Here is a 14,805-nt window from a genome sequence, read left to right as displayed (position 1 = left end):
GCTTTTCTTCCATTCTCTATCCCTATTCTTCTCTCCTTAATTTTCCTTCATTGTCTTTTTCATCTGTCACTTGGACATCCTCCCACATTTGTCTCCTTCACCTTTTTCTCTCCATCGTAAATGAAGAAATTATTAAGTGATTTACATTTAGTCCTTGTTGTACTGAAATTTTTTCCTAGTCTTAATTAGCCGTACTTCCCTTGTCCCTTCAACTTATATTTTCTAATTTCAGCTGAAACCATTAAAGGTCAGCATTTAACTGATATGGTTATAACAAATATTTTCTATTCTAAGCACAGGGGAAAACTGTGGTAAATGTTCTCAAATGCTTACTTTTTAAAGGCAATAACTTGGTCATGTCTTTGCAAACTTAGCTTGCTTAGTAAACTTTTTTTCTAGTACAGGTAGTCCTCGAATTTAAGACGTTCGAATTATGATGAACAGCACTTACGATGCTTCTACACAGACACCCTGATTCAACTTATGACTGCAGGTTTCAAGTTTACGATGCTCAGTCCCACAATAGAGTAGATTGTGGTTCCGAGTTCCGACGTTCCGATTTACGAGGCAATTGTAAGGAACCAATTGTGTTGTAAGTCCGAGGACTGCCTGTATTATTCTGAAAGCAGATTTTTTGGTGTAGTTTTAAAACACAGTCTAAAGTTCTTTTTCTAGATATACTTAAGATTTCTATTATTTAGTTGCTGATATTATTGATCATTTACACTTGCTTGATTACTGTAAAGCACTTTGATAAATGTTAATAGAGCTATGTAAAACCAATAAATCAATCCTAATTGTAAATCCCTATAGTTGCCGGTCATGTGCTTTACAGAAACCGAGTGAGAAAAAGAGCAAAATGCATGGATTTGAAAAACTGTTTCATTATCAAATTTCCAGAAAACAAAATTCAATGCAATTAATAACCTACTGCTACTATACTTTGCATCTTTCCATCCAAGGATCTCAAAATGTTTTTCTAAACTGAAAAGTATCATAATCCCCATATTACAGATGGAGAAAGAACCACTCTAAATGACTCCAAGGTACCAAGAGTCTATGGCAGAGGAGGAAGTGACATCTAGATATCCTGAGACTTCCACTTCCTTCCTTTTTTCTAACCATGAGACTAAATTGCCTCCTTTGGCAGTTGGCAGGTTAGAGCTCTCACTGGTAGCTAAAAGTTGGCTCTAGGTGTGTGTGTCTTGCAAACAACAGTCATGAAAGAAACAAAAAGAAAGCTATATGCTGTACCTATTACAGACATCCTTTTCCTGATATTGTTAAAATCCAGAATTGCTAAGAGCTGGTATGTAACAAGTTTGCCCATTTCTTCCACAGTGATGGTCTCTGGGGTCCGAGACTTAAAGATGAAACCGAAGTTTCTGGCAGCGGTTACTAGAGCACCTTCATCTGGTGACTGCACCTGGTAAATCAATTCACCTACAAGAAAAAAAACCCAAACACTGTAAATAACCGAGTTTTGAGCCCTGAATTAATAGCTTCACTTCTAGTCCATTAAAGAACAGCAGTACTGAACAGTACTTCCTGGCTGATGACCTCTGCTGAAGGGGGGGCTGTGCTGTCTGACTGCAGTGATCCGTAGGCAGGGGGAGAAGCAAAAAAGGCGGGAAAATGATCTGTCACAAAACTTAGTAAAAGTCATTTCTCTGGGACCAACTCATCACATTGCAAAATGGCATGAGCTGTGCGTTGGGGTGTATTTCATGCTCCATCAGTGCAACATAATGATGTGGTGTCAGCCATGAACATATTTTGTGGTTTAATGTCAAAGCCTGTCTAGATGGCAAGAAACCAAAATTTTGCCTCCTCTAATGTCCAGGCCCCAGATGCTACTTCCAGGAGGGCTCTGCTGTGGGTGGCAAGCCAGAAAAGGAAGTAAGACAACTGTGTGGGTTTGGAGGAAGTTTGTAATGGATAAGGGTTCAATTTCTGTTCACTGAATGCCTGGGACAAAGATAACATGGTAAGGGACTTAGAATCATAGAATCATAGAATATCAGGGTTGGAAGGGACCTCAAGAGGTCATCTAGTCCAACCCCCTGCTCAAAGCAGGACAAATTCCCAACTAAATCATCCCAGCCAGGGCTTTGTCAAGCCGGGCCTTAAAAACCTCCAAGGAAGGAGACTCCACCACCTCCCTAGGTAACGCATTCCAGTGTTTCACCACCCTCTTAGTGAAATAGTTTTTCCTAATATCCAACCTGGACCTCCCCCACTGCAACTTGAGACCATTGCTCCTTGTTCTGTCATCTGCCACCACTGAGAACAGCCGAGCTCCATCCTCTTTGAAACCCCCCTTCAGGTAGTTGAAGGCTGCTATCAAATCCCCCCTCATTCTTCTCTTCTGGAGACTAAACAATCCCAGTTCCCTCAGCCTCTCCTCATAAGTCATGTGCTCCAGACCCCTAATCATTTTTGTTGCTCTCCGCTGGACTCTTTCCAATTTTTCTTCATATTCAGAGCGAGGTTTCAGAGTCATATTCTCAGAGGAAGTCTGTTCAATCCCACAGCCTTGGGAGTGTTGTACAGTAATTGCCATTAAGAACTTGATATTACCATTGGAAGGTAAAAATAACTGTACCCCCAAACAATCTGAAAATTCCCTTCTTCTGAGGTAAAATGCTGAAGAACATACTCAGCATATCTGAGCATGCTGCACTGCATGCATCAGCTGGCCTTACATAGCACAGAACCTTATGGGAATTTAGGGTACATGTAGATATCACTGGACCCATTTTTCAGATATAATTATTTTAATATATCAAATTTCTATATCTGGATACGCCACACTGAAGTTAAAGGGGCAGGTGTTCTAAGATACACAGAAGGATACTGGAAGACCAGTATTCACATTCTGCCCAAGTCATACTGTAAATAAGCATGAAAGATATCCTTTTATGGTTAAAAAGGGCCTCTGTGAAAAGGTCAAGAGATCTGTACGATATCTAGCCAATAAACAGATAAAAATGAGTAATTTCCTCAGAATCAAAGTTTAATCATAGCTACAAAACCCATCAAAAGCCTAGCTACATGACAGACCCAGAAACAGTCAGGTAGCACAAAAATAGGAACTAAATTATTAACACACAAAATAATCCCCAGAAGGAACTTAAAACTAGGGCAGATGTCAGAACTTTTTCATTCTCTTTCTCTCACTCCTGCAGTCCTGAGAGTGCTATACAAAAGTAGAGAAAATTATAGTTAAAAGAAGTGCAAAACTAACTGTAATGAAATGGTAAAAGGTGGAGAAATCAACCCCATGAAGTCAAGAAATTCAATACATTAATAAGTCTAATTCTTCTCCCCATTGCACTAGCATCAAAGTCTCCATGGACTTTGATGGAGTTACTCCAGATTTACAGAGAGCAAAATTTGGCCCACAGTTTCTAAAAGTGTCTCAACTCAGCTTCAGTGCACATTCTATATATTTCATGCTGTACTGAACATAAAACAAACAGTAACTACTATTAAGATGTAAATTTAAAGACAAACATCTATAGGAAATATTTATTTGCATGCCCAATTTTTTTTACCGATTTCATCCAGTACGAAGCAGCTGAACTAATTTGGCTGAGACACAAAAAAAATAAATCTTTTGACTGAGACAATGCAGGAATAAATTCAGCCTAAAGAGAAATTTTTTGAGAAAGTTATGAATACATGAAAAAGGAGAAAGTGGGATGGCTACAGCAAAAACTAGAGCTCAACCTTATTTCATTTGCTTCTCAAAAACAAAACATATAAAAGTACTGCCTTAATTCTTAACAATAATAATACTTAGCACTTCTGCTGTGCCTGATTTACATCTTTAGAGAGGGTCTTACAAACACAAATTATTCTTGCACAATCAAAAACCAAAGCATTAAAAAAGGAAATTGTGTCATTCTAGTAAAATGAAAAACTGTGGCATGGAAACTAGAACATATTGTACTAGCTCTCTTATTAATTACAAAAAATCCAATAGATATAAATTTAAATACAATCCACCTTTTGTCACCCGTATAAAACTCTGTCACCTGCCAGGCAAATCTTAGACCACAGTTCACTTCAAACTGTTCCACAGTGAATATTGTCTGTGGAAATCATAAGCTTCTTTCTGTGGCTAACCTTGCTCAGCGCAGTGCAGAATTTCATATACAAATGTTCAAAAGTGCAATTCATATTCTGGGTATTAAAAATAAAAATTTCTATGGAACTATCCTAGGAAAACAATCGTTATTAACTTTGCTTAACAACAAATTAATTTCTTCCAATTTACATTCAAAGCTAGCTGGCAATGAAGTTTAGCTATGTGGAAAGTGTGAATGATACCAAGCCAGCCATTTATAATTTTTTATTAATTTTTCCAAGTGCAATATATATACCAACATACCAGATTCATCACAAGCCTGCCATTTGTTGGCAAAAGGGTTATGAAAAAAGTCAGATAATGAAGAAAAATTTCCTACAGGTCTCATTTTTTAAATTAATTTTAATTCAGTTACAGATTTGGTTGAAAATCCCCAGAAAATAGAATTTTTACACATGAAATATATACTGTAAATTTGGGGAAGACACACTATATCTAAATACAAAACAAAGAGATTGAAACCTTGTTTAAGTGAAAAACTGAACCCAATAATAACCAATAGAAGAGATAGGTTTTGGATTCTCCTTCTTTGCATTTATGAAATTCTCATGGAACTTATCCATTAAATTTTTGGGATTTAGCTATCAACTCTCCTGCTAGAAAAAATGAAAAAGGCTCAATGAACAATAATATGAACAATGAAATAGACTGATTGATCCTATACAGGATGAAGGAAGAGGACTGAAAAGAATTCAAACTTTCAGCCGCCAAGTCACTGCTTTAATTCAACTTTAGTCTGTAGTGACAAAGTCATTAGCAATTGGCACATGTTTCTGAGGCCTGAATGTAGTAAGCTGGTCTCAGTCCAGTTCCTAATCATAATTGGCACCATGTTGGCAGTCTGAAAGAAGCCAAGAATTAAATGGGCATCAAGATTAAAATACCCTCTGAGCCCTAAAGAAAGGCTCTCCAGTTGAAGTCACATTGCCAGTGCAAACATTCCCATAATGATCCACCATTTTCTGAGCTGAACTTGTGAATGGATAGAGACTGTGAGTGAACAGAGGACTTCTGTAAAACAGAGACCTCCTGACCCACCTCTTCAACTTAAAAACAAAACAAAACAAAACCACACATTTTTAAAGGTAGCTTGCAGTGCCCAAATGAGTTAGCATTAACTGGATACTTACTTCCTAATGAACTGGAAGAGTTTAGAATTACTCAATACTTTTTGACACAAAATCCCTGACTTTTTTGTAGCCAAGTACTCCCATCAATTTCAATCAACTTCAAAATCAACACAAGGTTTTTTACTATGAATTGAAGATTTTTGTACTGTTTGAAGTTGCAAAAAACATGCATCAGAACAAAACATACCAAGACAATTACAGGTTATGAGATCATGTCTCAAAACAGTTATGCATAAGTACTAGCCAAAATGTGTTACATCTCAGTTAATCGTTACGATATGGTCCATTTCCTTTTGAATATGCCACAGCAGCAACATAAACCAATACAATTTGATTAGTTAAAAATAAGAAATTCTCCTTAACAGACCTAGTCCTTGGGAGGCAGATGGGATAATTGTCTCACAGCTTAGAAACAGAGGTTTAAAATCAAGGACCTGTTATTTCTGTGTTAAATATTGGACAAGATGATGCATTAGCTCCTTGTAAATGCTGTGATAATATATGCTCATCCATGAGACAGGTAACTGAGGTGCTGCCACACTCCAAACATCTTCTCTTCCCAGAATCCTGTCCTCTATGACTATGACGATTTATTTTATGTTACACACAGCATGACTGACTTTGAAGAGTCTAATGATAGAAAAGTATCCAACTTTAATGAAGCCACCAGTGTAAAATGAGGACACAACACAGCAACCTAACATAGTGAGGATAATTAGTCTTCATCTTGAAAGGTGGACTGTGATGCATAGGGCCCTACCAAATTCATGGACATGAAAAACGCATCACGGACTGTGAAATCTGGTCTCCCACAGTGAAATCTCCTCTTTTGTGTGCTTTTACCCTATACTATACAGATTTCTGAAACTGGGGGTCCTGACACAAAAGGGAGTTGCAGGGAGGTCACAAGATTATTTTAGGGGGGTCACAGTATTGCCACCCTTACTTCTGTGCTGACTTCAGAGCTGGACAGCCGGAGAGTGGCGGCTATTGGCCGGGCACCCAGCTCTGAAGGCAACGCCCTGCCAGCAGTAGTGCAGGAGTAAAGGTGGCAAAACTATACCATGCCATCCTTACTTCTGTGCTGCTGCCTTCAGAGCTGGGCAGCCGGACAGTGATGGCTATTGACTGAGGGCCCAGCTTTGCAGCAGCAGCGCAAAAGTAAGGATGGCAATATCACACCATGCCATCCTTACTTCTGCGCTGCTGCTGGTGGCAGTTCTGCCTTCAGAGCTGGGCTCCCAGCCAGCAGCCGCTGCTCTCCAGCTGCCCATCTCTGAAGGCAGTGCTGCTGCCAGCAGCAGCGCAGAAGGGTAGCAGTACTGCAACCCCCCCACCCTCCCACATAACCTTGCAACCCCCTCACAACTCCTTTTTGGGTCAGGTCCCCTACAATTACAAACTCTGAAATTCCAGATTTAAATATCGGAAATCATGAAATTTACGATTTTTTAAATCCTAGGACAGTGAAACTGACCAAAATGAACCATGAATTTAGTAGGGCCCTAAAGCGGATGCAGCTTTGGGTGATGCAGTTGAACACCCAATACTCCCAGTTCTGGGATCCTGAAAGTGATTTTTACAAAAATGAGGAATTATAGTAAGACTAGCCTCTCTTCATGAATAACACATGATATCGCTAACAAGAGGCTTCCTAATTTTCAATTTCAGAGTTGTAACAGTTTGCAAGCTGAAGATATTGTCAACACTGCCAGACCAAGATTATACACAATTTGTTCTCACACACATGAACTATATGGCTCATCCAAGATATGTACCATATATTCTACTTATAAAAATATCCAAATCAGTACTAAAAGGCACAATAATCAAGTGGAAACAAAAATAATTGTATGCAATACTCCAAAGAGATGGGATAATCATGCTTCCCTCTCTTTTGTGGGAAGACTTAATAAAGGCTAACTTTTAATGAAGATCTTCCTGGCCTCTAATTTTGCACATGTACCTATGTGCACTATCACTCACTCAGGCGAAATCGCCTGAACTAAATTAGGAGCTGGCATAACAAGTAAGCCAATACAAATGGTGTGTGCCAATGCTATGCTCACAGATCAGTTATTTGCTCATGCAACTAACATTTAAATGTGCAATTACTTAATTTGTGCTCAGAAACATCCAACAGTGTACCCAGCGTTTTACGGGTGCAAGATCTGCACCCACATTTTTATGGCTCACTCTTGACTCACTTCTTCCTTTAAAAATTTGGTTAACATATACTTTTTAAGTTAGAAAAGTGCTATACAAACCAAATAGTTAGAATCTCTTTACTTATAACTAAGCTTTTCAGTAGTTTACCTGCATTTTTTTCTTCAGACATGACTGTGTGGCAGAGAGAAAGCAACCTAAAGAACTCATGTACCACTGAGTCTCCTAGTTTAATGGATTCAATCAGGCTGTGATCATAAAATTGAAATTTTCTATCTGCTAGTGGGTTAAATGAAAAATCCACTGGCACTGTTTTCTGCAAGAGAAAAACAAACAAACACAATGTTTAAAAGAGTAAAGATTTTAAATGGTGAGATCCTTTTATTTTGATGTTTTGGTATTAAGAGACTATATTAGAAACCCACACAAAGTAAAATGGCATAATTTCATTTCCTGGTACAATTACATATCTGGATTTTGCATTTGTAATTAAGACTCCTTTTTGTTCTCACCGACAATGGTTGAAAAAGAACTAAAACAGAAAATCAATACTTGTATTTGGTCTACAGGCACAAAAGAAAGTGGTCCTTAATCTTCAAATGTGTAATGTATCTTTTTTCATCAAAAAGTTAAATATCAGAAATATGATTTTTATATGATTTTTTTATCTGACAAGGCTACATTAATATTAAAAAGATAAGTTTTTAAAACTAGATTGTTAAGGGGTGAGATATTTTCAAAGACACAGATGGCAGTTGGGCCTAAAAGCTAATCAATTTTAACAAGTCTCCAGGGTCCAGACATAAGGCTAAAAGCAAAACACTCCAGTAGACATGGGCTGTGTAGTCTGAGAACGAAGTACATTGAAGTAAATAAACACATTTTCAACCTACAATTTGTTTTGTATTACAGAACCAGTTGATCAGCTTCATCAATGACAGTTCTAAGAATAAAATTGTTACTTGCCTGGTGTCATTTTCCAAACATTTTCAAGTTATGTTTCTTATTATGCCATAAAATCATTTCTACTGTGGTAGGCATCTCATAGAAAAAGTGTTTTTGAAGCAAATTTGGACTGAAAATATTCAGTCACTTTCATCAAGAGACAGAGGGGAGCTAGATGCAGTCTATTTTAAGATACTACAAGAGCAGGAAATTTGTCATGCAATGTGCTGGCTGCTGTGCTCCAAAATGTATGTCACAGCACATTTAGCTGGGGGCTGTATGTAATGTCACAGCTTATAGGAGTCAAAATTGATCAAGTGTTCGTTGTTTTTCCTTTTTAATGGTTGGCCTGCAAAGAAGGTATAAACCTTAATACTACTGACTGCCAGTTGAACTGTTCCTCTAGCTCCAGAGGCAGGGAAGCATGCTTCATTCGAGTTTTATTTTTTAGTTTTGTTTACTGAAATCTATTTTTTTCTTTACAAGAACAAATGATAGAAAAGACAAAGATATCAGAAGTACAGAGTGGGAGCTTCTCAATGCAAACCAATTACAAAGAAATATACATAAGGAAAGAAAAAGTATCAAAACAACAAGAAGCAAGGGCACACCTAGATACCTCATAGTAAACAAATAACATACACACAGGTTTAGAGTCCATCAGGAGGTTAGGATAGTTTAAAATTAATAAGATAAAAATTTGACCATTTTTTGTTATGTTCAGATTAGGATCACCTGCTGCATGTTCAGTTAATGGTAGCTAAGTAACTGGCAGACTTGTTATTAGGATTCACAACTGTGTTCTAACAATGAGTTTCTAGAAATCAAGAGGTTAGCTTATGAGGTTAGGACATGGACTTTTGTAATAATATTGATACCACTTATACAGAGCTTTTCATCAATGATTTCAAAGCACTTTTGAAAAGAGGTTAGTGTCATTACAAATATATAGGTTTTTACACATTTATAGTGATTTTCTGCCCCACATAGTCTGGGTTTCTTGGGGTTAGCCAAGGATTATCTCCAGTACATGTTAATAGCTTCTGTGCCTTTTTGTAGGGCCTCCAAACACTAGAGGGCAAGGAATTGTAGCATGTTTCTGTATTTCCAAAAAAGTTAATAAGCACTGAACTGAGGTTACACCTTCTATAAACTCTGTCATTATTCACTATAAGACTGATCTTGAATTTGAGGGGGCACTGCGCCTTCCCCATCTTCCCCTGAACAAGCTACTCAAAGACCCAGATGAAGAGCTTCTGTAGAGATAAAAGGAACAAAAGAAGATGTAACAAGTGATAGCACAAACATGTTCCTGTTTAATTCTACCTTACATAATTTTCCACGGTGTCACTGACGTGGAAAAGGATGCAGAATATAATTGTGACTCATATTTTGGGAAACTAAAGAATCACAGAATGTTGTTATGAATTTTAATAGAAAGGAAGCGGTTGAAGATGAACTAGTGTTCAAAGGCAATGTACTCATATCACTGAAGATACAGCGAACCGTACTGGTCAAATGATTGACTTCCTAGCTATCCCACAACATCAGATACTTTGTTCTGCCTCAGCACAGGGGGGCTGGACTAGATGACCTCTCAAGGTCACTTCTAGCACTACATTTCTATGCTTCTATGCAACACAAACAATGCTAAGGAGTCAATACTAGTTGCACAGAGGGGGCTGAAAAATCTTGTTTGGTGTAGCTAATAGTAAATAATTTAGAAATGAATATGAAAATATGGCCCTTCTAATTTCATGTAGCTAAGCAGAAGATAGTGAATGAGATTAGAATATCACTCTGACTCTCCCCTCCCAAATCTAGCTGCTGTCTAGCTAAAAACAATCTAAAACCAAGTCCTTATAAAGCCAGAGAAATAATAGAATCTAATTGGGCTATATGGCTTCTATCAATCCCTATGTTGCTATGTAAGGGTCTGTTCCTGCTCCTACTGACTTCAGTGATACAGGCAGAGCCAAATGAGGGGCTGGAGGAACCTTGAGAAGTCATCAAGTCCAGCCTTCTGTGTCAAGGCAGGACCAAATAAACCTAGACCATCCCTGACAGGTGTCAGCCCAACCTTGTCTTAAAAACCTTCAATGATAGGGATTCCACAAACTTCCTTGGAAGCCTATGCTACAGCTTAACTACCCTCAGACTTAGAAAGTTTTTCCTAATATCTAATTTAAATCTCCCTTGCTGCAGATTAAGCCCATTACTTCTTGTTCTGCCATCAGGAGAACAATTGATCACAGTCCTCTTTATAACAGCCCTTGTCTTATTTGAAAACTGTTATTAGGTTCCCCCTCAGTCTTCTTTTCTCAAAACCAAACATGCCTGCTTTTTAACCTTTCCAGATAGGTCAGGTTTTCTAAACTTTGTATCATTTTTGTTGCTTTCCTCTGCATTTTCTCCAATTTGTCCACATCTTTCTTGTGCCCAGAATTAGATACGGGATTACAGCTGAGGCCTCACCAGTGTTGAGTGGAGCAGGACAATTATCACCTGTGTCTTATATGCAACACCTCTGTTAATATACCTCAGAACGATATTAGCTTTTTTCTCAACAGCATCCTATTGTTGACTCATATTTGATTTGTGTTCCTCTCTAATCCTAGATCCTTTTCAGCAGTACTGCTACCTAGCCAGTTATTCCCCATTTTGTAGTTGTGCATTTGGTAATAGCTGATCTTTCTCAGTGTGAAAACAAATCAGTCTGGCTGTTTACATGGCTCCCATCACCATAGTACCTCACAAACATTAATTTATCCTCACAATACACTCCTGCTCCAAAATACTCATTGTTCTATTCAGTTGTTACATACAAAATGTAAGTGCTTTAAATTACCTGAAACAGTACTGCTTAAAGTTACACCTGGTGCTGTGTGATTAGCATACAGCCCTATTACCTAAAGACAGAAGGGCCATAAAAGGAGGATGTAAGGGCTTGTCTACACTTGGAAGTTCACCAAAACAGCTATTCCAGAATGAAAACAACAAGGAGTCTGGTGGCACCTTAAAGACTAACAGATTTATTTGGGCATAAGCTTTCGTGTGTAAAAACCTCACTTCTTCAGATGCATAGAGTGAAAGTTACAGATGAAGGCATTATATACTGACACATGGAGAGAAGGGAATTACTTTGCAAGTGGAGAACCAGTGTTGACAGGGCCAATTCAATGAGGGTGGATGTAATCCACTCCCAATAACAGATGAGGAGGTGTCAATTCCAGGAGAGGAAAAGCTGCCTCTGTAATGAGCCAGCCACTCCCAGTCCCTATTCAAGCCCTATTCAAGCCCAGGGCCTCCTTTCCGTGGGTCCATATGATGAAGATGTCATCAATGTAGCGCAAGCAGAGGAGGGGCACTAGGGGACGAGTAACGTACAAAAGCCAGTAAGTGAACACTTCAATCTCCCTGGTCATTCTATTACAGATTTAAAAGTCACTATCATTGAACAAAAAAATTTCAGAAACAGACTTCAAAGAGAAACAGCAGAACTAAAATTCATTTGTAAATTTAACACCATTAATCTGGGCTTGAATAGGGACTGGGAGTGGCTGGCTCATTACAGAAGTAGTTTTTCCTCTCCTGGAATTGACACCTCCTCATCTACTATTGGGAGTGGACTACATCCACCCTCATTGAATTGGCCCTGTCAACACTGGTTCTCCACTTGTGAAGTAACTCCCTTCTCTCCATGTGTCAGTATATAATGCCTGCATCTTGTAACTTGCATTCTATGCATCTGAAGAAGTGAGGTTTTTACCCACGAAAGCGTATGCCCAAATAAATCTGATAGTCTTTAAGGTGCCACCATATTCCTTGGTTTTTTTTGTAGATACAGACTAACACAGCTACCTGCTGATACTATTCCAGAATGAGTGTCCATACAGGTGCTTATATTGAAATAACTGTTCTGAAATAATTATTCTGGAATAGCTATTTTGGTAAATTTTTAAATGTAAACAAACTCCTAGAGGGAAAAGAAAGTTCACATTTTTCTTACCTATGTCTTACTATAAGTTATTCTACAGCATGTTTCAAGTTCCGGGAACTTAATGTTTCATTGAAAATTACTGATCTATTGAAAATATTTTAATGATGAAATGAGCCATATTACAACATACTAAATATTTTGTAATTTGGTCATATTTATACCTCATTAATTGCTGTTTTCCGGCCCAGGTCATCATATACATCACCTACAAAATACAAAGTTAATTAACACAAAATATGACATTTAATTCCAGTTTTAGAGTTTTACGAAATAACTTTTTCATGGTTTTTAGACTATGGAGGTAGATGTCAAAGAGGAAACATTGCAACAACATTCCAAAATATAAAACATTGCAGTGGATCATGGTACAGCCAACATTATGCTAAAGTAAATGCTTCCATTCTATTGTCCACAATGCCATTGTATTTTTTCCTTCAGCTATTTTACTTATTCTGATTGGTTAGGGCCTGATTCTGCTATCACTTATGTATAAGAATCTAATTTATCACATGAGTAACTCCATAGAAGTCAAGGGGACTACTCATAAAGTAAAGATATTTGTTGCATATTTGCAGGATCTGGCTCTCAAGTTTTATACAGAGTGTTTATTATGCAATTGAGACATAAAAATATTCACTTGCTGCAAAAGTTACCTTAATATTTGTAGTATTACCTAAATTTCTCTATACTTGCTACAGAGACTACCTAGAATACTAGCAAATAATAATGTTGTTATTTTAGTTGTCTAAAACATTCTGTAAGACAGTTGGTAAGTTTTTAAAGAATGACCACTTTACACTATAGGATTTTTAATACCATGTTTTTATATTATATCTATATTTACAAGTCTAAAACTCAACAAATATATATATCACCCTTTCACCTTAATTTATTCAATGTCTTTTAACCTGGGAGTTAAGTGGCACAGTAATGAAGGCATTCGTTTTTTCACCTCTGAAGACATGGCTTCAAATCTTGAATTAGATGACAAGTGAAAAGGAGTTTGGTGTCTAAAGCTAGTCTCTAGGGGACAGGCGTCAAGATTACAGAAGTGTTGTAAAATAGACACTTGGAATATTAGGTATCAGGCCTGTGGCAGGGCACAATTTTGTTGCATTGGCAGAGACATGGGATAATTTTCCCAGCAACTCCCTGTTGCTAGGCAATCAATCACTTTCTAACAGACATTATTACAAAATAATTACATTATAAAAGACTTCTCAGCCTGTACAAGAAGTATCATGAATATGCATTTAAAACAATATGACTCAGTTTTGGGACAATTACAATAAATCATTGAAGTTCATGAAAAATCCCCCTATGTTTAATTTATATATACAATGTCATGACTACTGCTTTTATCTCCATTCTTTAATCCTGCATTAAATCCTTGATTATCAGAAGATGGACAAGGCACCTCTAAACCCATATTTACATACTTAAGGAGTCAAACCAACATCAGATCCTGTTTCTCTTTTATAGAGCCTGATCCAAAACCTACTGAAATTGATCAGAGTCTCTACACTGACTTCAAAAGAAGCTGGATAAGACTCATAATGAACAAATGTCCTTAATAATCAGCGAATGAGCTAAACTCAACATCACAATTAGAAGTAAACTTTATTGGCAAAACATTAATAAGCACTGACTTACCATATGTTTTTCCATTAATGGAGCATTTGTTAAAAGTCATTATGTTTTGAGTGATTGTTCCTGTTTTGTCTGAGAAAATATATTCAATTTGTCCTAACTCTTCATTGAGTGTGGTAGTCCAAACCTCAGCAGGTGTGTCTTTTTTGGGGTAATACATTTTACGATCCCAATTTATAAAATAGCTGTGACCAAGTCGAATAACTTCCACACTTTGGGAAAAAAAAACAAAAACACTCTTCAGAATTGTAAAACCTTTCAAATGAAAATATATCAAATGCAGGAGTTCAATCAAATTTGTTTTTACAGTTCAGAGCAAAAGAGCTATGCAAAGTAAACATTACATTATTCTATACAATGATATCTCAAACTTTAATTCCTCTGTGAAGTAACATGCATGGTAAGAACGCTGTCATTTAAAAATTTACATAAATGACATAGTTTTCTATCATTGTGTTGTTAATGATATGGCATTATCAAGTGAGAATAAAATATGGACATTCTAAATTCAAGTATGTTAGGTCTTTTCAGGTTAATACTTGATGAATGAGTAGAGTTACTTCTTTCGCTCATTGGGTAGAAGCCTGCATTTTTTGAGATAAAGATCACATGAGGTCTATCTACAAAACCATCCACATGTGGTCAGCTGACAACTGGGCTGTCTGTTAACGTATACAGTTACAGATTATTACAGTTAGACAATTGATCCTAATTGTGAGAGCTACTTACATGTACTGACAACAGGCAGTGCATGTTGGACT

At 37.3% G+C, this 14,805-nt stretch overlaps 1 protein-coding gene across 1 annotated transcript in view; it reads right to left on the bottom strand.

Moving 5' to 3' along the window:
- The window catches only part of ATP8B4 (ATPase phospholipid transporting 8B4 (putative)), a 170,594-nt gene that overhangs the window by 46,556 nt on the left and 109,233 nt on the right, over positions 1-14,805 (bottom strand). Inside the window, 4 exon segments of the mRNA XM_054043060.1 lie at positions 1,255-1,443; positions 7,600-7,765; positions 12,556-12,599; positions 14,048-14,256. Of these exon segments, the coding sequence (XP_053899035.1) occupies positions 1,255-1,443; positions 7,600-7,765; positions 12,556-12,599; positions 14,048-14,256 (608 nt within the window).

This window comes from Malaclemys terrapin, chromosome 10 (genome assembly GCF_027887155.1).
Source record: "Malaclemys terrapin pileata isolate rMalTer1 chromosome 10, rMalTer1.hap1, whole genome shotgun sequence".
NCBI classification, from domain to species: Eukaryota; Metazoa; Chordata; order Testudines; family Emydidae; genus Malaclemys; species Malaclemys terrapin.
The sequence above is the reverse complement of the archived record's forward strand: the minus strand, read 5'-3'. Positions and strand labels throughout refer to the sequence as shown.